Source organism: Cinclus cinclus, chromosome 4 (assembly GCF_963662255.1).
Source record: "Cinclus cinclus chromosome 4, bCinCin1.1, whole genome shotgun sequence".
Lineage (NCBI taxonomy): Eukaryota > Metazoa > Chordata > Aves > Passeriformes > Cinclidae > Cinclus > Cinclus cinclus.
Genome location: NC_085049.1, coordinates 36194853 through 36218501, shown reverse-complemented (window position 1 = coordinate 36218501; position 23649 = coordinate 36194853). Strand labels below are relative to the sequence as shown.

At 35.4% G+C, this 23649-nt stretch overlaps 1 protein-coding gene across 13 annotated transcripts in view; it reads left to right on the top strand.

The window, feature by feature from the left end:
- FOXP2 (forkhead box P2) overlaps positions 1-23649 on the top strand; it is a 185244-nt gene that overhangs the window by 43364 nt on the left and 118231 nt on the right. For 11 of the 13 annotated variants that reach the window (XM_062491091.1, XM_062491090.1, XM_062491095.1 and 8 more), the window contains one exon: positions 22214-22303. The exons of the other annotated variants lie outside the window; for them this stretch is intronic. In XM_062491091.1, coding sequence (XP_062347075.1) covers positions 22214-22303 — 90 coding nt within the window. The remainder of the gene's footprint in view (positions 1-22213; positions 22304-23649) is intronic. 13 annotated transcript variants of the gene reach the window in all.

Below are 23649 nucleotides of genomic sequence, written 5' to 3'. Positions count from 1 at the left end.
GCATAGGAGGGAAAACATGCTGTTTTCCACATGTGCATGAGCAAATACAGAGTTAAGGACAGAGGAGGAACTGTTAAGGGAGGGTTGAGGAGAAAGCCATGGAGTTTTCAGGATGTACTTGAAAGCAAAAAGATCTTCACAGTCAAGGAAAAAAAAATCAGTAAAAATTCATCTTCTGTTGCAAAAATATCTGAGTGACCAATATGCTTTTTTTGCTGTTTCAGAGCAATCCTAATTACATGCCTGCAGTTTGATGCCATGACTGCTGTATATAACATTACTGCAGATAATGAAAGATGTTTGGCTATCTTTCATTCAGTTTGTTTCATACTTATAATCCTGCTTAAGTAAAATGATAACTTTCTTTTTTTTCTATTGACACCTCTTACTTAAGAATATCTTTTTTAAAAAAACCCAAACACTTCAATTTGTATAATCCTTTGTTATTCCATTGCATTCTTAACTTAATGTAATTTTTGCTTGTGTAGGCACATGGAACGGTTTATAAACCAGTGGGTCAAAAGTCAGTCACGTGACCTGCTTGGGAAAAACCAGAATGAATAAAACAATCATGGTGTCTATATGGATAATAATGTTCAGAAGTACAAATCTGAGGGAAAAATATGGAATACTTAAACTCTATGCCGGAAGTTGTGAGCATCTTTGAAGCACAAGTATTGTGTATCAGGCTACACTAACCCCATTTTGGTGGTGTTTGTGATGCACAGACTCATCTGCCAGTCCTGATATTAATTAGGTGCTAAAGTAACCCAGAATGTAAATTAGGACCTATCTGCATACAACAGAAGTGCTAGCACACTTCAGTTTTGCTGCTGTGTGGGTTCATGCTGCTAAAACCTTCTCTTAAATAACTTATCCTGTTCTTTTTTTTGGGCTGCTTTTCATAGCTTTTAAAGAGAAGCCAAAAATCTGTCTTCATGCCATTTATGTGAATAGATAACACAAAATACTCTTTAACCTATTGTTTTTACATCATTGAATCACAATAGATACATGAAAAACATTTCACTGCAAAACTTTATTATCCTTTCATTCAGTGCCCCTTGTCCTTCATGAACATAGTTTCCAAACTATTGCAAGGTCTGTCTGTGCATAGTATTTGTTGAACACCTAGCATGATATGCTGTAACTTCTGATTGGAGATTTTCCTCCTCTTTAATGGCTTCCTTAATAAAATAACAAAATAATGAAATAAGAAAAATCTGTTATCAATGCCAGTACTCCCAAATTGTTTCTGTATAATGCAATGAGGAAATATCTTACTCTGTTTCTTGCTTTTTATGATTAGCTGTGCTAAGGGTCATAAGGGCTCTTCTTATCCTTCCTGATCTCAAAAGCCCTGCTACCTGAGGCTTAATAGACAAACTTCAGTTTGAAGGAGAAGAAGGGTTTTTGGCAATATAAGGGAAGAATGGCCAAAAATATCAAATATTTTTTTACACATAGCCCAATGATCAGAAAAGTGCTGTAAGGGCTAACTGTGACTTCCATCAGTCCCTGTGATGTGAATGAGATGGGAAAGATTTCTCAAGGCAGAAAAGGGCTTGTTTTATTTCTGCTTTCCCAAGGATGGCCACTAATTGCTTCATCTCCCCCTCCTACAGGTTGGAAATAATTGCATAATGATCACAAAATACATTTTTTTCCCATATCTTTGTTCTTCTCAGTCAATGCCTCTCTTGCTTATTAATCTGGGCTCCAAAATTTTTTCAGAACCTCAGACAGTACCTACTTTCTCCTTGGTTTTGTTTCTTTTTCAAAATGTGCAGAGTTCATCAAGGATACAGTTTCAATCTGTACTCCCTATACTGTGCCAGGATACTGTGACTCTTTGTCAGTCAATCAGTGACTTCCTAGCTGGAAGCTGCAGCCTTTGGTGCACTGCAAGTGCAAACCAGGGTTAAGTGCCTGGAGCTAGACAAACCCTTCAGAAATGTCTCTTAAAGCCAAAAAAACAGTTTTAAAATATCAAAACTGCTCTGAGAGGCCAAGTCTTAAATCTAAAATGCCCAGCAAGTCCAGGGATATCCTCAGTTCCTTCTCAGAGGAACCTAAGAATGGTAACCTGACTTACTGAGATATAGGCAGTCCTTTCAGTTGGTCTGAATTACTGTAATTTACCAACACTCTTATCCAGTATTGCTACACGCAAAAAAGAGTATGAAGAAAAAACTCCTAACTATTTTAAAAAATTCATTTATTAATTTTGGTTGTTAAAATCCAGTGAGAAATCTGTGGCCAAATGACTCAAAACCTCCAACAGAAAACCATTGGTAGAACCTGATAAATAAGATGCAGAAAAGCCAGATAAAATGTAAAAAATCAAAGTAGAAAACTTCATTTAGTTTTACAGTCAAAGGTACTTTTCTTAAAAGGTGCAGAAAGCAGAGCTATCCTCTTATATGCATTTTTTTTCCCTAAATAGTAAGGGACAAAAGATAACTTGGCTAAACATATGGAACATTATTTCATTTTTGATACTTTTTATTTAGGCATTTGGCTTACTGTTTTAGCAGTTTGGACTTGAAAGGCAATTTTTTAGGAGTTTTAAGCATTTTATGCATGCTAAGCACTCTTCTTAAAATTGGGAGTATTACTTTGATCAAAAACTCTGCTACTCTGCTTCAATCTCAGATGACATACTTAGGAGCCAAGTAGCAGAACTGGGCATAGCCCTATTCAGGGCTATTAATATTTATCATTAATCTGATAGTAAGTTATTAAAACCTAAGTGTCCTATTGAAATCTAACCATCCTGTAAGTCTGCAATTTTTAATTTCATTTTCCTTTGATTGTGATATATTTTAAGAATGTAAGAATACTTTTGAAAGAAAAGCAGAGAGAGTGTTCTACATATTTTGTTTATTGCAGTTTTGGACAGAGGCAGTCATGATTACTATCTTGAAATCTGATGACAGTAGGTATTGTTTCATTTTTCTGCAAAAAATTTCTTGATATGTTTGATGATACTTTAAATGATTTGGTATTCTTAAACTTTTGTTCTGTTAAGAAAAGCAGAGGAGACAAATCTACTAGAAATCAAAAGAACTAATGGAGAATTTATTCAGAAGTTTTTGATTATAAATGGTCTTTTCATTTCACTCTCCTTTCTTCTAACAGTTACTTAACTTCTGTATATGACAGGGCAGACTCAAATAATTTTCCAAACAGACCTTTTGCTGAGCAACTCTATGATCCCAACTCTGTCTGTTTATTCAGTTTGATAATGTCTCCACATCCCATAACCATGAGATCATTATATTACATTCCAGTTAATATTTATTTTTTACTTATAGTGATGTATTTCCTTTTCTTGTTTCCCGTTTTCTGTATCATGGGGTAGCAGTTCTTATTTAAAAAACATGAAGCCTTGATTTACTCCATAAACATCTGTGTTTGGCATATTCATTAGGAAATTGATCTAGCTGTGATTTTTCTCCCGCACGATGTAGCTTCAAGCTCAGTCTATTAAGCTACTTTATTTCAGATAACAGATTTGATATTGAGATCTTGCCTGCTCTTGCCACTGAAGCTGTTCAGCTGTTGTCACTGATGTGGCATTTCTGTTTGTATGTCTGATGGAGGCTTAGTGCCCTCAAGTGATACAGTTCGTATTGATCTTCATTGTTTTCTTATTGACCCAGTACCCACAAATAGGGAGATTTCTGTATTCAACTCTATTTCTCACCTTTTATCTGAATTGAAGTTAAAAATGTCTCCCTGACTGTCCTCGACGTTTAGTCAGGACAGGTTTCCCATTTCCAGGTTTGTCCTTTTTTTTTTTTGTTTTTTTTTTTTTTCCACACAGCCAAAGATCTGTAATGTGTGTTAGAGCACCCCCTACCTATTGATTCTTCTTTGACCACTGTGTGTTTCAAGATCTCATGGCAGAATAAATTGAAATGTGAGTTCTTGTGTTGAATGAACAGATTACAAGAGCTGGTGCTGTTAGCTCTCACTTGCCATTTGAGACGAATTTCAGCTCGGTGAGTACTTCTTTCCTGTATTAAGTGGTAAAGTAAAAGCTGACCACAGTGATCACTGTTTTGAGCTCCAACTGGACAGAGTAAGAAAAAGCTGCTTGCAGCAATCTTGGCTAGTAGGTAGTAGCCAACCAGCCCGGCTGTGACAAAAAGGGGCATGCTGACACACATCTCCCTTCCAGATTACTGCTCCAATCTCCATCTGCATTCTGCTGATTTCTTAATAGGCAAAATATGATTGCAAAAGGAAATTTGCAGAGCAGTAGAGACTTTTCAAATGTATTGTGTTGCCATTTCTCCCTAGTTTAACACTCATTTTTTTCCCACAGACCCTCATAATTTGTTAATTCAATTTCTCACTTGTTTTGAAAAATTAGTATTCAGGACCAAGTCACATATTATTCCTATTGATACAATAGATGAGCTATTGAAAGATGAGGTTGTATAAAATATTGGTTGTTTTTTTTTGTTGTTTTATGTGGGAAAAATGTGGTTTTTGTTTGTAAGTATCATCATAGATTTCCCACTAAAATTTCCTCTTACTAGTTACTGGTCCTGATACAGAAAATATGAGGACGCACAAGTCTCTATTACTGGGATTTCAGATTCAGTTTTCATAATTTTTTTTTAACATTATGAAACATAACTGGAAACATTTCTTGAGAGTGTGACTCCTGAAGCATAAACCAAACAGTCAGACATAAGAGAGAATGTGATTCATAAATAAAAAGAAGTGTTCTGACTACAAAATTGGAAACCAGAAACTTGTAGCTGTTACATTACCTAGCTGAACAGCTATAAAGTTTCACATGTAATAATCTAAGTAAGTAAACTTGAATTTAGGATGCAGTTAAGAGGCTGACGAGATTTGAAGGTCATGCCTTATTAGAATTGTCATGCATATTTTTTTTTAGTAGCAATAGCACTACTTGTTAGCCAGCATTTCTCACATAAATTTGTATTTATACAGAATTTTGAAGCTTGAAGTATTCCACTACAGCTTTGTTTGTTATTCCACCTACTATCACAGACCCCTGAGTTGTGCATTGTGCGTCAAAACATATTCCATTCTTTCAGAGTTTCTTCAGGAGGAAATACGATGTAATTCATTATGCCTTGAAGATAAACAGTACCTCTTGACCTTTTCAAGAAAAGTTGCAATATTTTCTTATTCCAGAATGTAATATTGTACTGAGCCGATATCAATGTGATAAGATAAATGTTTCCTTTTCTAATGTAAACCAGAGTGCACTACATTTATATAAAAATCTTGGGGGATACCCAAAGCCTCCAGATAAAAAGGGGCAGCTTGGCTATTGTAGGTCTGCATTTTTGAATTCTCAGTCTCAAAGCACAAAGGGCAAACTGCAGCCTGTCTTGAAGACGATGGCCATTTTTCAGAACGAACAGATTTTTGTACTGCCCTGTTTAGGATTCTCCTAAAGAATTTCAGTCAAATTTTTAAAAACACGGAATTTGTTACCATTAAAAAAGAAACCAAACAAAAGCCCACAAAAATAAAGATTACCTGTCTTTCTTCTCAGTACCAGGATCTTTTGAGATGTCCTGGTAGAAGCCTGTAAGTTAGTGCTACACTACGTGTAGTTAACTTGCTTTTTTCAATACTCAGATTTGAGGAAATAGAAGACTAATGAGGAGTATTGTTTTATCTCATTTTTGTTTCTGCATTCTCTGCTGCTGTTCAGAGCAGTTTTCTTTAGTCTCTATTCTTTATTTCTCCGATACATTGCACATGGCATGTTTCTGATTGGTGAAGTCAGTTATGTGCAAATGTAGTCACCACTGTGGAGAGGGCTCTGAACATGGCACTTTCAGCTTCCCTTCTGCCTGGAAGACAATGCCCATATCCAAAGGCAAATGCATATTTGGCTTCATGGACTTTACCCAAGTGTCAGTACAGAGTCCTAGTCTCTTCTTTACTGGCAAATCTCTCCTCCAATGACCTCACTTATCTTTATATGTTAAATGTTTTTGTATGCAGGTCTGCTTATTATGTGTGGCATGTAAAAACCCTCTGTTATTCATGTGCATTCTATTCACAGTGAAGAGTGGCTTTAACTGCAGCTATTATTACATAAAAATGACATGGAATATTTTAAAATCAGTTGACTGTTATTGCTTCTGCTCCTACTTCATTTGGAACTTCATAGATATTCTGAATGCTTACTACTGTAAGCAAAATAATACTGTAGCACTACAAAGCCGTAACATCTTTGAACCCTTTCCAGCTGAAAGTAAGACTATTCTAAACATACTAATCACAGCATATAAATTAGATTCAGCAGGGATTAAAATACAGGAGAAAAGAGCAGTTAAGAACAGGGGTAAGAACAAATGAAACATCATTAAATCAGTCTATGTATTATGTTTTGGTTTTTTTTACTTTTTATTTATTATTTCTATTTATTTAAACTTAAACAAGAGTCTTAAAATGTAAAGACAACATTTGGAAAGATTAAGGTCAGTATTAGGAAATTAACTGAAAAAGGTTTTGAGAAAAGACTTTTTTAAGTTCTTGAGTGAAACAGAAACATGGGTGAAGATGAGGCTACAATGTTGTTGAAATGTAAGGAAGCCCTTGGAGTCACCAAGGGAAGAAGACAACCATAATAAGAAAAGGAAGGCTGGCAGATCAGAAGAAGAAAATGTAGATGAGGTTCTTCAGGAGGTCACATTGACTAGGACTTTGAGAATAAAGGATTTGATTTTGGTTTGAAAACAAATGGTGTGTTCACCAGGGAACCAAGCAGAATGTATGAACTAGATGTTCTCTACACCAGAAAAGAAGTATTTGTAAACTAATGAGGTTTAGAGGCGAAGAACTTAGATTTTTGTGTTAGCAGAAGTGCAATTACACATCTTACTTAGATACTGTTCTCTCTTTGAGCCCCACATTTAAGATACATATCTGCAGTAAAGACAGTACAAAATTTCTTCCAACTTAGTTTCTAGAATGTATAATGCACACACACACGCAGATATATATGTATGTATATATATATATAAGTTTATGCTGTGTATATTCCATAGTAAAAGAGCACAATAAGGCAGAAATGCTATAAATTACTTAATGGTGTTTACCACTCAGTCTGTTGCTTATCTCCTTGCTCATTGTTGGGGATAGTTAAAAGATCTGTATCAAATTTCTTCTGCAGCTGTCAGTACTTGCAAGCATATCAACTGGCATCTTCCAATATCATTAAATAGAAAGATAAAAAATAAAAGAGAGGGAGTGTTGTTGTTCAGAAACATTTCTATCTGCCTTGAAGATTCTACAGAATTGTTAGCCCTTGGTGGAAGGTGTCCCAGTCAAATTAACATCTCTGCACACTCCATTCTTGTGTCTCAAGGCAGAATGGAGTTTGTCTGTGCCTTGAATTTCACTGTCGCCTTGCGTTTCCTCTTTACTAGACCAAAGGGTTTTAAATCTGTTTGAAATCTATATACCTTTGGATATTGCTTGAAATTAGCTGCAGTGTGAGTAGACATGAGAGATTGACAGTTGAACACATATAGTAATTAACAAGGGCAGGATTTAATTGCAGCTAATTTGTATTGGTTGAACACCCCTGCTATAAAGATATTTTGTATTCAATTATATTTGTAATGTTCTAGACAATCAACATATGGTAAAACTTAAAAGTATAAGCATTTAATCTAACACAGATTTGACCTGTCCCTTCTTCCTTTGCTTGTCAGAAGCTTTTGGTCCTTTCTGTATAGAAAACAGTTTCAGAAATGGAACTCTGGATACAGGACTAGATATCTTCCTATGTTTGGTCCTACTAATTATTGGAATTTGAGGATGCAGTAAAGGCTGTTGTATGAAATATTGAATTACCTCTGTTTCCTAAACCTTATTTTTACTTGAGAAAGTCAGGAAACTTGCTGCAGCTGTATTACAGTGTGGATGAATGCATATGGTTTGTGACAGGTTAGGTACAACACCATAATTTATGACTGTGAATGTACATTGCTAAATCCCCTTCTTTTCTCTCGAAACTTTCTTTTCATTATCTTTCATTTTTGATTTTTATAAAACTATGTTGTTGAAGCTTTAGGTGTCATTCTTTTGTCTTCTTGTGACACCTAAGGAAAAAAACCCAATCTGAACAGAAATCAGAATTCCGCTCTGCCATAAATAATATAGAGTAATATGTTTGCAAAACTTCAAAAATATACTCTAGAACAGAGACTAAATAAGGAGTTGCAACAGAGGCTTGTGGTTCTCAAAAATGAAGAAATGTTAAAAAAACTTTGTCTGAAAAAAACTTACAACCTGGGAAATAAATGCTCAGGTTGCTACTGCTTGCATTTGCCAAAATTTCAGAAATCACTTCTTCCAACAAATTTAACGATTGGTGGAGGTGAAAATTCCTGCAGGCATTGCTCTTAGGGTTTTTTTTTAAATTTTAACTTTGTTGCAAAATTTCTACTTTGGAATGCTATTAATTCACATGTAAATAATTTTAAATGGGGATCATGATATATCTTGTCTTGCAAGATGATGTAAAAGCTTGAGTGAATTCCATGTGTTCAGATTTCAAAGGATGGTGCCTATTAGGTTACTATGGAGTCTACCAATGTTTGTTATAAAAGAGAGACTATACTACTTAAACTGTGTCAGACTAGTCAGAGAAACACTTCCCTTGGAAATTAAGGATGTCAGTTTAAGTAAAGTTAATTTTTTTTTCTTGAGTAGCATAATCATCTCTAGTCACTAAAATATCTATTCTGAGTGATATTGTTCTGCCCTGGTGTTTGTACTCTGATTACTATATGAGTCTTTCTTAATGCCTTCTGTATGGAAAGAAATTTAATTTCTCTTCAGCATTACTTCCATTATTTTTATTTTGGTGCTATTGTCTTTGCACTTGTAAAAAAATTCTAAAAATTGTCCTTAGTGTACAGTTTTAGTCCTTGTAGTCTTTCTGTGATTCACCTATTCTCTGTCTTTATAGCAATGAAGGAGTAATTCAATTATTTTTCAGAGAGACACAAAACCTCTAGCCAGAATCTTCCCAAATTCTGATGCAGAAAAAAATCTAAAGAAAAGTACCTCTGATAATTAAATTGTTCTTAAATAAATTCCTAACACTTTTCATTTTCACAATATGCTTTTCCTGAAAAATCTCATTAATCCCTTAAGCTCTTGAAGTTGGACCTTTTTGCTCTTTTTACTTGTTTTTGTGCAAACGCCACTGGTGATGCACCAAAGCCTTTGCAATGCTCTCTGTCATCTCATTCCAGAGTTCCAGTCACCTTTGCTGAGCAATCCTCTTACTCCTATACCAGAAGCAGATGGAGTTCAGTCCCAGCACTGAGATCTGTGGTACTCCTGGGGTTGGTGACGAACCTGAGCTCTGAGGAAATTAATTTCTTTAGAACCTTTGTCAAATTACCTAACTCTGAATACTCAGCCTTATGTGCCTAAACATGAGGATGAGAAATACTATCAACCATATAATTATTTACTGAAATGATTATACGGTACTGTTTTTGTGGATTTGATTGATGGTGATTCTGGAAACAGATGCATTGGATGCTTTCGTTTTTTTGCCACTGCTTCTTTGGTAAAAGAAATTAAGGTTTTTCATAAAATAGTGGCTATTTTCAAAGTTTTTACTTACATCAGTAGAGCTCATCCCAGATGCATAAGGTGTCCATATAAAACTGGTACTTAAAACTCATCAGCAGATACACCGTGGGAGGTTCAGGATGCAGCATTTCAGAATGGAAGGAGCCTTGATTCCCCCACCGTGGAGTGTCTGGTCTTGTTTCTGGCATTTTTTTTTTCAAACCTGTTCAAATATGAAATTAAAGTCCTTTGACATTGTCACAAGCCATCCCAAAATCACAACCTGGATGCTTCTGCCAAGAGAGACTCCAAAACAATATGTGGCTCAACTGTTTTAAGCACATAGCCATGATCTTTGCTAGAAAATTAAACATAGTTCCTGGATACTAAACTGAGCAGTTGACACAGGGTGAAACACACTTGAGCTAATAAGCATTTTAGTCCCAAAAACTGGGATAGCTGTACCCAATTCCATAGTGAAATTGGTCCATGGAAAAGTCTGACTGCAGAGCTGTGCCAGGGCATAGCTTGAGAGACTGTGTGTCAGCACAGGTAAAAAATGCATGCCCAGAACTTGCTGGTGCAGAAAATCACATTCTCAGTCACTCTCCGGTTTTCAGTGTAGGTGAAGCCTGAGAGAGTTGGTAAAAGTGATATTGTCATCATACCTTTTCCAGTAATGCACTTCCTATATTTTTTGTAACTCTATACATGAAAGTGCTTGCAGGGTTCATGTCTTAGTGTTATTAATGAAACTGGGGATTGCTGGAGAAGAGGGTGAGAACCTCTGGCATTCATCTAAAATCAAAGATTGTTTCACCTGCTGGCCACAGCTCTTTCTTCAGGTAGCAGCAAAAGCCTTATGTCATAAACTGTGCTCCAGAAAGTATTTCAAAGCCATCCCAAAGTCCTCACATAAAATAGTTTCTCTCCTGTTTTTACTTCAGTCCACTGTCCTATGGCACAAGAAGAGCCCTGGGAATTGCAGTAGACGAATAGGCATTATCCAGAAGGCTTTCTCATAAAAGGCAAGGCCTTCTGACTAAAAATACTGTAATACTATGGTGTCTGTCATGTATTTTTTTCCCAAATCTCAGAGATGAAATTATCTACATTTCATCCTGCAAATAAAAAATCCATCTCTAATAGATGACATAAAATTTAAAAAATAACAGCTAAATTAAAGTTCACTATAGATTATAACACTGTACTAGTATTGAGATATTTAGTCAGGAATAGATTCATGTTTTGTGTGATACTTGAAACTCATGGTATGAAGAAGTGGTAATCTAGTAAGATAGATAGATGTTCATGGAGAAGATGCACTGCATTGTGCCTAGTAAATTAAATTAAAAGGCAATATAGTTACAGTTTTCTGAGGTTTAAAATGTACCAAGAAGGAAAAAGAAGGTATTATAGAAAGGAGAATTTGGACAATACTTCTAGGACATGAAATCTGTACTCTGTGCCATATGTAAAGAGGAGTGCTTTTAGAAGTGAAAACTAGTGACTGAGCTTAGATAATAGTAAGTTCATGACATGACAGAGGACTGAAAAAATAAAAGCTGATTATTAAATTTTGATTTATGTAAAGCAAGAATAGTTGAAGCAATATATGGAGTAAAATTTATATCTAAACTTAATTTCCCGCATATTTTGATCATGCATTAGGTAGTCAGTGCTTTTTTCTTATGTGCATGTTAGTTATAGTGATTATGTAATGTATGCTGCATGGTTCAGAGGAAATTTTTACAGTCTGATACCAGAAGAGACTTTAACTGATATGAAGTGTTACATATGTTAGGCACCAACAACTGGGTGTGTCTGCTTTTACAAATGCATTTAAAGGTGATAATTCCCCTGAGCATATTTACGATTATAATTTCTTGATTACCTTGCTGTTTAGGAAGGTTACTGTAGGTGCCAAGGCAGGATAAAAAGGATATTTTTTTTCCTGGGTGAACTTGATGAAGTGTGATAGAAACATCTACCTTTCAATTCAAATGCCTAACCTGTTGCATTGCTCATGCATATTGCTTGGGAATTCCTTGCACAGCTGCTATCAGTTCTCCAGCACCTAAATGCCCTGGGATTTGCAAAATATCTTTATTCCTCTTCTGCAAAACAATTTTAATAGCTTCGGGTCTTTTCTTTTTCATCCCTGCAAGTTTCTAATCATAAAGAATATACTTCCTACTAGATGTCCTCACAAGGACTGAAACTGGGATGAGGAGCCTGAGGACATTTGCCTGTCTCTTTATACTTGCATTTTAGCTTAAAATTAAAGCTCTTTGTCATTTCACTCTTTTTATAATCTTCACTCTTAAAAGTCCCCGAAGTGGAGAATGCTTTCTCACTAGCACTGTCTACACTGACTGTTAAGGCTACCCTTCAAAACACACAATTCATTTGCCAACTACAGCAAGAACCTGAAGATTGGTATTCTTCAGAGACAGAGGTCTGTGTGTTGGATTGTGCCTGCTAGATCATCATGATAGACACCAAAAAGTTAAAAGTAGATAAGCAGTCCAAGAGAAGAGTTGAAATTGTAATAATTCAAGCAGGTCAGAGTAGACTGCAAACACAGATAGCACTTACATGTTTTATATAAACATGTAAACCAGTTTGTGCTAGTGGAACAGAGGTTCCTCTGGAGTCTCACTGTCCACACTTAGTACTGGATTTTAGTGCTTGGAATTATTCCAAGAAGTTTAGATCAGACCTTTTGTTTTCAGCACATTCAAAACTACTGCCCAGTGCATCCATTGATAAGTTTAGTGTCTAGAAATGGTCTGCTATTGGCATAATTTTCTTCTTTATCTCATATCAAGACACATTTTTACTGGTTTGTTTACTTTTTTAACTGCAGACCAAACTCCATGTCTCTCTCCAAAATATGGTTTCTCAAAAGACTTGAAAGATTGCAAATAAAATGGCTTTTGTTATATTGCCTGTTTACATTCATGTTTACTGTTTCTTCCCCTAATCATTCTATTATTGAATATCTTCCTGTTAGTTTAGTTTATATTAACTGAAGTTTTAGAAAGCAACTCAAGAATATCCATAAGAAAAAATAAAAAATACGTGTAGTAAGATTTCAGTTCAGCTGCTTCAGCTTAGCAATATAGGCAGATTTTTAGTGTGGCTGAGATAGTGTAGTGATTTTGGATCAAATTAATACATTAAATATGTGACCAAAAATGGGTCAGTTTGTTTTTGCCTCTTTTTATTTGTGGAGATGTCTGACTTAAGTTGATCTAGAGGTGCTTTGGATCCTCTTTCTTGCCTTATCTTTCTCTCCTCTTCTTAGTTCTCCATTTCAGCCACATCTCTGTTGTTTCTAGTGAGAATTGTAATATCTTCTTTTCTGCTAATGTTGTGCCCATACTTGGAGGTGAGGACACAAGAATCCTGATCAGTGACTCTGACTGCAGTTATGGCACAGAGCTTTTATTTCTAAGCCATCTCCTGTTCTGTATACACTATTTCTCTGTGCAGTACAAAATTTCAAGGATAGTCTCATAAACACAAAAGTGGTCATGTAAGGTCGGAAAATTCCAAAGAGCAGCAATGTATGTGTAGCTCTTGCTGATCCTCTGCTGTTAGCTCACTATGGAAACAAACCATGCCAGAGCTCCATGATATTCGGTTTATGAGAACATGGTGTTATTTGAAATGTGTTAGCAAGGTGTTAGACATCACAGTAATCCGAACTTGGCATGCTTTCACAGGAGCCACACAATCATATAAAATAGGGCTGTGAGACACTTCTGAAGATCTTCAGTGTCCCAGGGCAGAATCGGTGCTCTTAACTGTTTCTTAAGATGCTTCTTGAACAGATTCAGCAATAATGATTTTGCAGCATGTACACAATTTATTGTACTCCTCCACTACTCTACCATTGGAAAGTTTCTTCTTAAACTTAATTAAATCTCCCTGGATTCAGTTTAAGGCCATTTTTGCTAGTCCTTCCCATAGAATACAATTAATTTGTTCTGTGCAGAAACTTGCTGATGACTCTTACTGCTTTATGGTTGGGGTTTATTCCTGTTTTTATGATCAGACTTCTGCTCTCCCATGTTGGATTTTCTCATTGACATCATTATTACCGTTCTTATCTGGTTACTGGTAAAATGGTCCACTTCTTTGAACCATTGTGTCCCAAGCTGGGTGCATTTCACTGAGTCTTTAGAAGGTTGAGGAAAGTAGAGAAAATATCAGTTTTGTATATGACACTTCTATTTTTATATCATAGTTGCTTTTATCATAATAATATGACAGGATTTTTTATGTCTTCAATGCATGGTTTTCATCACAGCTATATGTATTAAATTTAAGATTTCTTTAAATTATGCTCTTAGTAAGAGCAAGAACTAAAAGTCAATAATTAGAACTATTAAAACTATTTAAAACACCCTTTAAATTTATAATTTCAAATGTGAAACCCAGTCATGACCTTTTTCCTCTCCACTGATAATGAACTGGATATTTCAGTAATGGCTTTTGTGCCTTCCTCCCATACTCTAAAAACCTGATATGATCATCTTGATAATATTTCCTTTCATGGTTACATATTCCTCTGGATATGGATTTGTAAGGGCAGTGGTAAATCAAATTGTTATTATTCAAATATTTGGAGCCCTTTCAATCAGCAGCTCTTCAATGGATATGTAATTTCTCACACTTGGATTGGCTGAGAGAGTTTGATTAGCATAATTACTGTAATTTTATTTGATTTTGGTGCCATGTAGATCCATTTCCTTTGATGGGTAGTTTTGGTTAGTTGCAAGGAGGGTATCTGGATGAGGAATCTGTGCTTCTGATACTTTGTGTCAGCACTCCTTTACCAGTGAGTGCAGAATGTAATTTAATTGAAAATAAGTTGTAAAGACAGACATACTTTATTCAGACTTCTAAATGGCAAGGGCTATTTTAAGGTAAAATTGTTTTGGCATTTGCTCTTCGCATGCTATTTTACCTCTCTGTATTACTTAACGAAACTAATCAGTCTTCAGATCTGTCCTCTCAAACTTGAGGTTCTATTCTGGGAATCTTGCTGTTGGCTGGAACAAAATGATTGAGTGCATGCTTCCATCTGGTTTGTAGCTGCCTCACTTCTTGGTTTAGTTTATATCTTGGTGATGATTTTTTGTTAATAATTTGATTAATAATCTCAGTGATTAATTCATTGTCTTTAATTTTAAAATTTCCTTTCAGATTTATAGCAGTTAAAACTATTGCCTTCTAACAGCCTTCTAACAGTTACAATGCTTCCTTTGATAATCTGTTTCTTTCTACTCCCAAAGTTGCTCCAAATTTTGATCTTAACACACATGGGACCACCTAGATTTAACTTGCATCAGTTCCTTTCTTATTTATAAATTATCAAATCATCTATTATTCTACCTAAGTCAACACTACTTTGTTTCTGACTGCTTTAATTGAAAGTAAATTTCACAGCCAATAAAGGAATGTCTACAATGGCCAGACTTGAAAGAAGGTCTTTTTTTAACCAACTCCTTTCAAATGTTATGTATACTTTCTACCATATAAGCATAATATTATATAAACTTTTAATAATTTTAATGATTTTTTAAATTTCTGGCATCACACATGGGATGGCTGTTTTGATTGTTCTCCTTTGCCTGCACACTTAAATAGCTTTTATATTTCAGTTAGCAGATTTTCATTGGAAATAGATCATACCAGTTTTCACGTGGAAATTTGGTACATGCCACCATTACCACATTATTTTTATGTAGAGTTAAGAGATTAGCTCTCCTGTTTAGCTATTACATGTTCCAGTCTTTTAAAAATCCCACTCCATGGAAAAATATAACAGTGTCAGAATATTTGTGAGCTTGGGTTGCTGGCTTTTGATGTGTGCACTGTTTTTTGGTTTTTTTTTTAAATTTCAGAAATTCAGTAAATCACTGTGTAATGTAGGGAGAAGGAAAGAAGTAGAGTAGATTGTTTGCTTCTGTGTATACAGAAGGAAGTTAAGTTCAGGCATGTGGGATGAAAGAAAGGAGATTGTCAGGTTTAAGCACAACTTCGGTCTTGTAAGCCCCCATCTCTCCTAACCCCTGACATTTGCATTCTTCAGCTGGTGTGAGCTTTGGGGAAAGCATCTGGATTTGCTGTCAGGCACCATGTTATGCATGGTCTGACATGGAGCACTAATGACCAGTGCAGACTATCTCTACGGGGAAGACATTCCTGCTAATACCACCAGGAATTGAAGCATGTAACTGTTATGGGTGTTTTGTTTCTAGTTCTTGGTCAGCCAAATAATGGGCGAGAAAATTAAAAAGTTGTTTTTGCAAAAGCCTTTAGAATCTATTGAATTGGGTTATAGGGAGAGCTTTATATTGGCTTTATAAAATGAAAGATGTAAACTGCTAATTACTAGTGCCCTGTATTTATTTAGCATCCTTCATTCAGGCAAAAAAAAAGGAGGACACTAAAAAAAAAGGTACAACAAAAAAAAGCCCCAAAACAAAAACAACAACAACAACAACAGCAACAAAAAAAGAAAACCACATAACAATAACAACATAAACAATTAGAGTGAAAAAAAAAATCTGGTAATTAACTATTATTTTTCACAAAACTAGTCTAATTACAAATCAGTCATGGTGAAATGAAAGGTCAATAACTACAGATGCATAATTTCTCTCTGATAAATTGCTGTTTGAAAATAGGTTTATGACAATTATGTGATTAATTTCCTTTTATTATACAGCATTATAAAACTTCATGTTGCATTTATCACTTTATTACTGTTACTTTTTCTCTTCAACTGAGAATTAATCCTGAATAGCATCAGGATAGAACAGAAGCTCAGGTAGATTGAGGATCATTTCTTCTAGTAGCATCTGTGTTGCAGGGAAGACCACAACTCTGAATCAAAATCAGAGCCTCAGTATACTGAAACTGGCAGTATCAGCCTAAGAGAACAAAATACACACAAACGCCATCACCCCTGCCACCAACCAACCAACCAACCAACCAACAGCAGAGTGCTTTTAGTCCAAGGGAACAAGACCCATATCCAGAGATATTCTTATGCTTTCTAAACTGAAGCACTTGAGGAGTGTGAGTATGTAAGTTAAACTGTGATCCAGAACATCTTTCCCTACTCGCCCCCAACCCTCAATGTGCTCTGCTGTTTTATTTTGAAATTCCCCAAGCTTAAGAGTTGCTGTCCTGAACAAATTGGAGAATTTTCCCAACCTTGGAAAAGCTGGGCAGCCTGGGGATCCAAGAGCCAGGCTATCATTTGCACAAATTCCTGTACTGTTAATGTAGTGAATGTTTTCAAACAGATTCTATGTTCACTTAATCCCACCCGGTAGGGTTGGGCTTTCTACTGTGTGTGTGGGCACTACCACTTCTTGTCCTCCTGTCTCGCAGCCTGGTGGTAGGAGTCACTCAGGATTGTAATACTATGTCAAAGACTATTGTCTCTTCTTCTGGAGTATTATATAGTTTCAGACATTTTGATGTCTTCCAGGTTTGTTTTCTACTACTAGGCAAGACACCCTAAGCTAGATTCAGAAGACTGAAAAACCTTTATTTTTGTTTGAGTATTGATATAGTCTGATGTTGGGTTAATTGAGTGAAATCCTTCTTATGGAACAACTAGGTTTTATAGATAATGTATTCTTTGAGATAGGTGCCAGTTGCCTCAGCTCTCTGGTCTACTTCTATAGGCAAACACTAAAAATTGTTCAGTCTGTCTCTCCTGGGTGAAATCAGACAGGTTATGTGGCTTGGATTTCTGTTACACACGGGTGAGCTTTCTAACAGGTGGGGCAGATTTGTCCTCAATTTTCTTTGTGTGGCTTAGAAAAAAAGAGTGTTGTTTACTGGGGAAAATGGGAGTTTGCCTTCTCTGTGGAGGCTTCTGAACAGACTGCTGCTGGAAAGGAGTTGGATCATCTTAAATTCAAGACTCTTTGAATAGTGCTAACTTCTTTGCTTCCATTTGGAAAGATTATAAGATGCTGTGCTGACTGACTCTGATATTCATTAGACAACTTTCTGGGCAAACACAATCGGTGAGAGACAAAGGTTAAGCAATATCATTTGAGTGCTATCAGGAAGGGTTGAACAATGCTGTCTTTCAGTGACTGTCTTTTGAGGGTTTCGTGCAACTATGGGTAGTTCTGGGATTTTTGTTGGGAGCCAACCAGAGAATAGGCCCTGAGCAGGTTATAAAGGGTCAGAGGTTCTCCTGAAGTGGTTTTTATAATAAATGCAGCTATGTAATAATTTGGTTAACTTGTTATTCAACCAGTGCAGAGCAGTCTTTGGCCTTAAATCCAGCTTAGCATGTTGATACGTTTCGGTTGCATAGTGCTACCAGCGACATGACTCTCGTTTGACATATTCAGCCATTTGGAAACTTAAATGTTCAGAAACTTATTTTACGTTCAGCAGGAATTTAGGGTATGCAGTCATTTGAAAAAATAAAATAGGAATTCAGAATTAGAAAAGAAAGGAGTCTGGTTGACTTCTGGCAAGTGTTTTGGTTTTGGTTATCTGCAGAGTATACACCTCTTGTCAGTATAAATAGGGAGTGCCTGTATAAACATTCTTGTTTCGCCTGTTCCACATAATAGTTTCTTGTATCATATTTCTTTTGACCTCGCTATCTGAAACCAATTACAGGAGATCCATTTGGGCTGCATCTATTTTCATAAGAAGCCCAGGCAGCAGTGTTTTTCTCGGAGATGAATATCAACATCAAATATCCTTCTGAGTGCTTTGTTATTTATGTTTCAGAGAGATTTTGTAGCCTTCAGCTCTCAAGAATGTGTCACGCTGTGCTGTTTATACATTGACGATATTAATGGGCATAGATGTCATTTTTCATTTTAACGTCTCAAATGCAACAGGCTGATAGGTTAAACATTACGGGTTTTAAAGGAAGGATATGAGTGACATCTGTTTCCTAAAAATACACATATATTTAATTTCTAAAAACCAGAGTAATAAGTTTACCATCTTCAGGTGACAGCTTCCACTTTATTAAAATTGTAAAACTTTAAAAATAATTTAAAATCATGCTTACATCAAATAGAAGGGTTCAGGATACAAAATTAAAGGAAGTTATCTCTCCTAGTAATATTGCCAACAAACGGCAAAATCTACAGCAATTTATCAACTTCAATAGTGTGAGTTATATGCAATTGTTTTAATTTCTGTTCTGCTTATCTTTTAGCTATGCCAAAGCTTCATAGTAGATATTAAGAACTAGTCCTTCCAGTAAAGATTTTACTAGAAGACACAGTGAGTTCTGGAAACCATATGCCCAAATTTTCCTTCCTATAGAGCCATTACTTAAAGTGTTATAAGGATTTTCATTTAAGTAATTAAAATAGTTTCTAATCCTCAGTTGTTTTTATTGCTTTTGTCTACACTGACTTTTTAGAATTTCACTAATTTAGATAACTTTATTAAGGAAAAGTTCCTACAGAATTTTAAACAAGTGTTATTGGAAACTAGGTACAATTTTGACTGCCCTAGAATCTGTTCTTTCTGCATTAACTTCAGGTGGGACTCAACATAAATTTGATCTGCTAGATTTATAAGAGTCTGTTATTTTGTCTTCATTACACTGTTTTTAGATCATGTTATTGTCAGAGAAATTTATAAATGATACATGGGATGAGTGTTTACTGGAAGTGTAGATGTTAAACTATTAATTTTGCAAGATACTTTCATGTTGTCAATTTGTTTTGCAAAGATTTAATAGGAACAAATGAAGTTTTAGAACAAATATTTTATAGTCTCATGATCTTCCTTTATGAATAATGTCAGTAATAATGCTTTGAAATTAACAGTATTTCTGGGAAGTTGTTTACCCTATAGCAAAATGTAAAGTTAAGCAGCACACTGGGAGAAAAAAATACCATATGATGAGTGCTCTAAGAACAAAGGCTGACAGTGATTTCTCCTTATGAGTTTTAAATCATCTCTGATCTCTTGAAATTGTTTTCTGTTCTTCTCCTATCTCCTGTGTTTACAATAATCTAAACTGCCACAATAAGATCACTGAAGTATTCAGGTAGTCATCATTTATAAGACATTCTGTATTAAAAGATAAGCCTTTACTCCTTTAGAGATATTCCCAACCAGCACATATGAATCAAAATAGTTTAAGTAGTAGAGCCTTTTATGCAAGCATATCCTGTTGTGCTGCCTTGCTTTTTCATGGAGTGTGACTCTTTTTGTAGTTAGCTGTAGGAAGTCATACTTAGGCTCATTCCATGGGAGTATGCTAGCCACAATTTGAAATCATACTGTCTAGATTAAATCTAAGATACAGCAGACTATAATTCTCTAATTTTCAAGTACTGTAAATGTACAGCCTTACAAGATGCTTACTTGCTTGTTTTATTGTATTGATGAGAGGGCTTTGCTGCTGAGGAAGATAAGGATTTCTGCAACTGCCAAAAAGAAAAGATTATTGTCTTTATATTTTTTTCCATTTCCTCTTACTCCAGATCTCTTGTCTCATTCTCCTGACAGTATCATCCCAAGTGGTGAGGTTAGCGTTCCTCTATAGTCTCTCATGAATTCAGGAGTGCAGTTGTTCTCTTGCTTCCATTCAAGTTTTCCTTTTGGAGAGCGCTATAGATAAAGGAATATAAATCTGCCACAGACCTTCTGTTCATGCTTTTAATCTGTTTTTTGCTTAAATCACTGCAAGAAGTTGGGAACAAATCGTGGTACTCCTGAAATCAACAGATACAATTAACTCTGATCCCAGGCAGAGAAGGACTGTCCTGTAGGATATGCTCAAGAAATGTGAGTGCTGAAGAGATCATGCACCCAGTGGTTCCCTGGTAACAAAATATTTCAAATGCACTTTTAAATATGTTAACTTTTGTTTATTTTTAGCAGAGAGAAGATAGTTCTGTGCGTCTCATTGCTTAGATTCACAGGAATGTATACTCTTTTTAAAGCTGACCTATAATTACTTGAGAATTTGATGAAACAATACAGGGATTGTTGTGGGAATGTCTCCAAATGTTAAAAGTCTGCTCTGCAAACTTTGTACCAGGGCTTTCTATGGGGAGACGAATCAATGTTGTTAGGAGATGGTACTAGTGCATTCACTTTGTTTACTTTGGTTTTCTATGTCTGCCTGCCTTCTCAGAAAACTTGCTTGGAGCCAGACTGTAGCAGCCCTCTCTCTGTCTTTTCATAATTGATCAGGGGACGACTGCCTTCCCTGAGGGTTAAGACGTGGCAACTTTTTCTGTTTGCTCAGCATCTCAATGCAGTAGTTCAAACATTGTTCACACCAGCTGGCAGTGTAATGCCATATGCACATCTTGTCAAAGCAACTGTTGTCATGGATACTAGAAACTATCTTAAAAACCAGCTCATTTGAGTCTAATCAAAATTGTACCTTTCTTTATCAGTTGAGAATCTTTATTATTTTAGGGAACATTGATCAAATGGCATTTATTGCAGTACTTTCCATCTACAGTAGGTTTTAATAACAGAAATAACAATGTGAGGTATTGTAAAGCTAGAACTGCTATTTATTGAGCTGATTTTTCTAAGGGGAAAAAAATAGTTCTCCAGGTAGTTTCAGTGGAAATGTTTTGAATCAGTTTTGTTGTTGTTGTTGTTGTTGTTTTTTCTTAAATGAGTACCACTTTATAACATTTGACATTTAAAAATTAATTTTATAGGGAAAGATAATGTAGATTAGCATTCTTTGGGTAAGTGGAATGTTTGTTTACGTTTCATATGTTTAACTGTATTTGGCTGAGTTGGAATGAAAACGTAAAATAAATGAAAACATCTTCTATTTTGATTGGGATACTGTCATCCCTGAGCCTGATCTGGTTGGTTGAGTAATAATTTCTTTGTTCTCTGATTTTCCTAAGAATGCAAATTAAAACCACTCATTTTTATTTGGCATTAAAACTGCACTCTTTTTTTTTTGTCAAAGGAGAGGTTTCTCCTTGAATTGTAAGTACAAAAAGTGTTTTTAATCTTCAATGAATATCCTTATTAATTCACTTTCAAGATAATCTGATGTTGATTTGTCAAATTTAATTACAGCTTCTGGTAACACTTGAAGTCTACTTGCTTTTACTTCAAATTGTAATACGAAAATGCAAATTGAATGATAATTTGCAAGGGAGTGGGCATTTTAGTTGAACACTCAAAGACAAGTTCCTTGTGGAAATGAGGCTATTGATGCAGTTTATGATTTTTCCTCTTCAAGCACTTCAAACAAATTAACTTTATTTCCTGCAGGATTTCATGTACGTCCATAAATTCTAGTGAAGTCTTATATATGTACTTTCAGAATATTTTTTTTTAATGTTTCAAGTTGAAAAAAAACCCTGAAGTCTGAAATCTAGCAAAGACAAATCGAAGAGGAGAGCATTTTGTTTGCTCAATTGGACTTTTACCTAACATTAGCAATGAGTAACTGATTTCTTTCTAGGAATTGGTCAAATTGATTTACTTTCTCTCTCTCTCTTTTTTTTTTTTGTTTGTTTGGTTTTGGTTTTTTGTTTGGTTTTTTGTTTGTTTGGTTGGTTTTTTTTGTTTTTTTTTTTTTTTTTACTTTTAGGCACTCCAGGCAGCAAGGCAGCTGCTTTTACAGCAACAGACAAGTGGACTGAAATCTCCTAAGGGCAGTGAGAAACAGAGACCGCTGCAGGTTAGTAAAGTCTCCTTGCTTTTGGGACCTTAATGTCAGGGAACAGTGCCAGAATGCCAGGCTCTCTCACACATGAGGGGTCTGTGGCAATCCTGGCCTCTGATGCTGTGTATGTGCATATTCACATGCTGCAGGTTACAGCTTCTTGCTGCTGACTTCACAGAAAACAATTCACTATAGGATACAAAAGCCTTTTGTGGCTGTACATGTTTAAAAGGTCTAAGACTGAGTTCAGTAACTGTGGTACAGTAATTCTTTATAGACATGTTACAAAATTGGTATGTGATTTTTATATGTACATGGTTTAAATTGTAAAAACATGTTAACATTAGGAGCAAAACAGTATCCGTGAAAAAAACAGAAAAGCTAAATACTGCACAGGTACTATATCTAAGTGACAGAGAAGTGCTGAGAAACTTTCCAGCACAAGTGCATGAAAGCTGCTTCTGCCATTTTAGAAAAAAACATATGTCATGAAATTTCACATTAGGATGTTGGAATGGCTTAACAGAGGTTCTGCTATTGAATAGTTATTTTAAATTCGTTAGTAAAAATATAGAGAGAGTTTTATTCTTGGAAAATTTTATCAGTGTAGTATTTTTATGAGGTATTAATTAATTTATTCCTAATGCAGAGTTTCATATCAAATTGCAATCTGCTGACAAAACTTGTTCTCTCTTGTATATAGACCAAATATTCTTTATAAATATTCAGCTTAACTGCTGAATTACATTTCGTTGCAGACAATTTTATTTTGTTCAGGAAATTTAAAAAAGTATAAATCCTACCATTCTCTTCCTCACATCTATTTTTCTGGGTGAGCATTTATTCTCTCAGGACTTCCCCCATTTTCTAATGGAGCAGGGTGTTTTTATCTCATTTTTAGTTTTTGTCATGCATAATGCAGGTCCCCAGGCATTAGAATGTATTTTTTTTCTCCGCCAGGGAAATGTTGTAAAATATGTTCACTTGTGCAATTTCTGAATGTGATTCACATTGTCTCCCTTTCTTTGTGAAACGGGGTGGAGCAATGTTGGACACAGCAAGCAGGTCCATTCCTGATCAGTTCTCTTCAAATCTACTTTTAAGGTTTTATTTATTTGCTTGGAACCAAACAAGAATTTAGGAATATGACTAAAGAAAATGGAAAAAAAGGAAAACATGATATGATGGTATCCTGCCATACTGTAGTTGTAGTCTAGTCCTGGCTGAGGCTGAATCCTGTGACCCTCTCAACTTTCTACTCTTCACCCTTGACTTTGCTTTGTAAATGCAAATTCACTTTTGTGTTGTATCAAATATCTTCTGCACTGAAGGCACATAAGAAGAGTAGCCATATCGGTAGA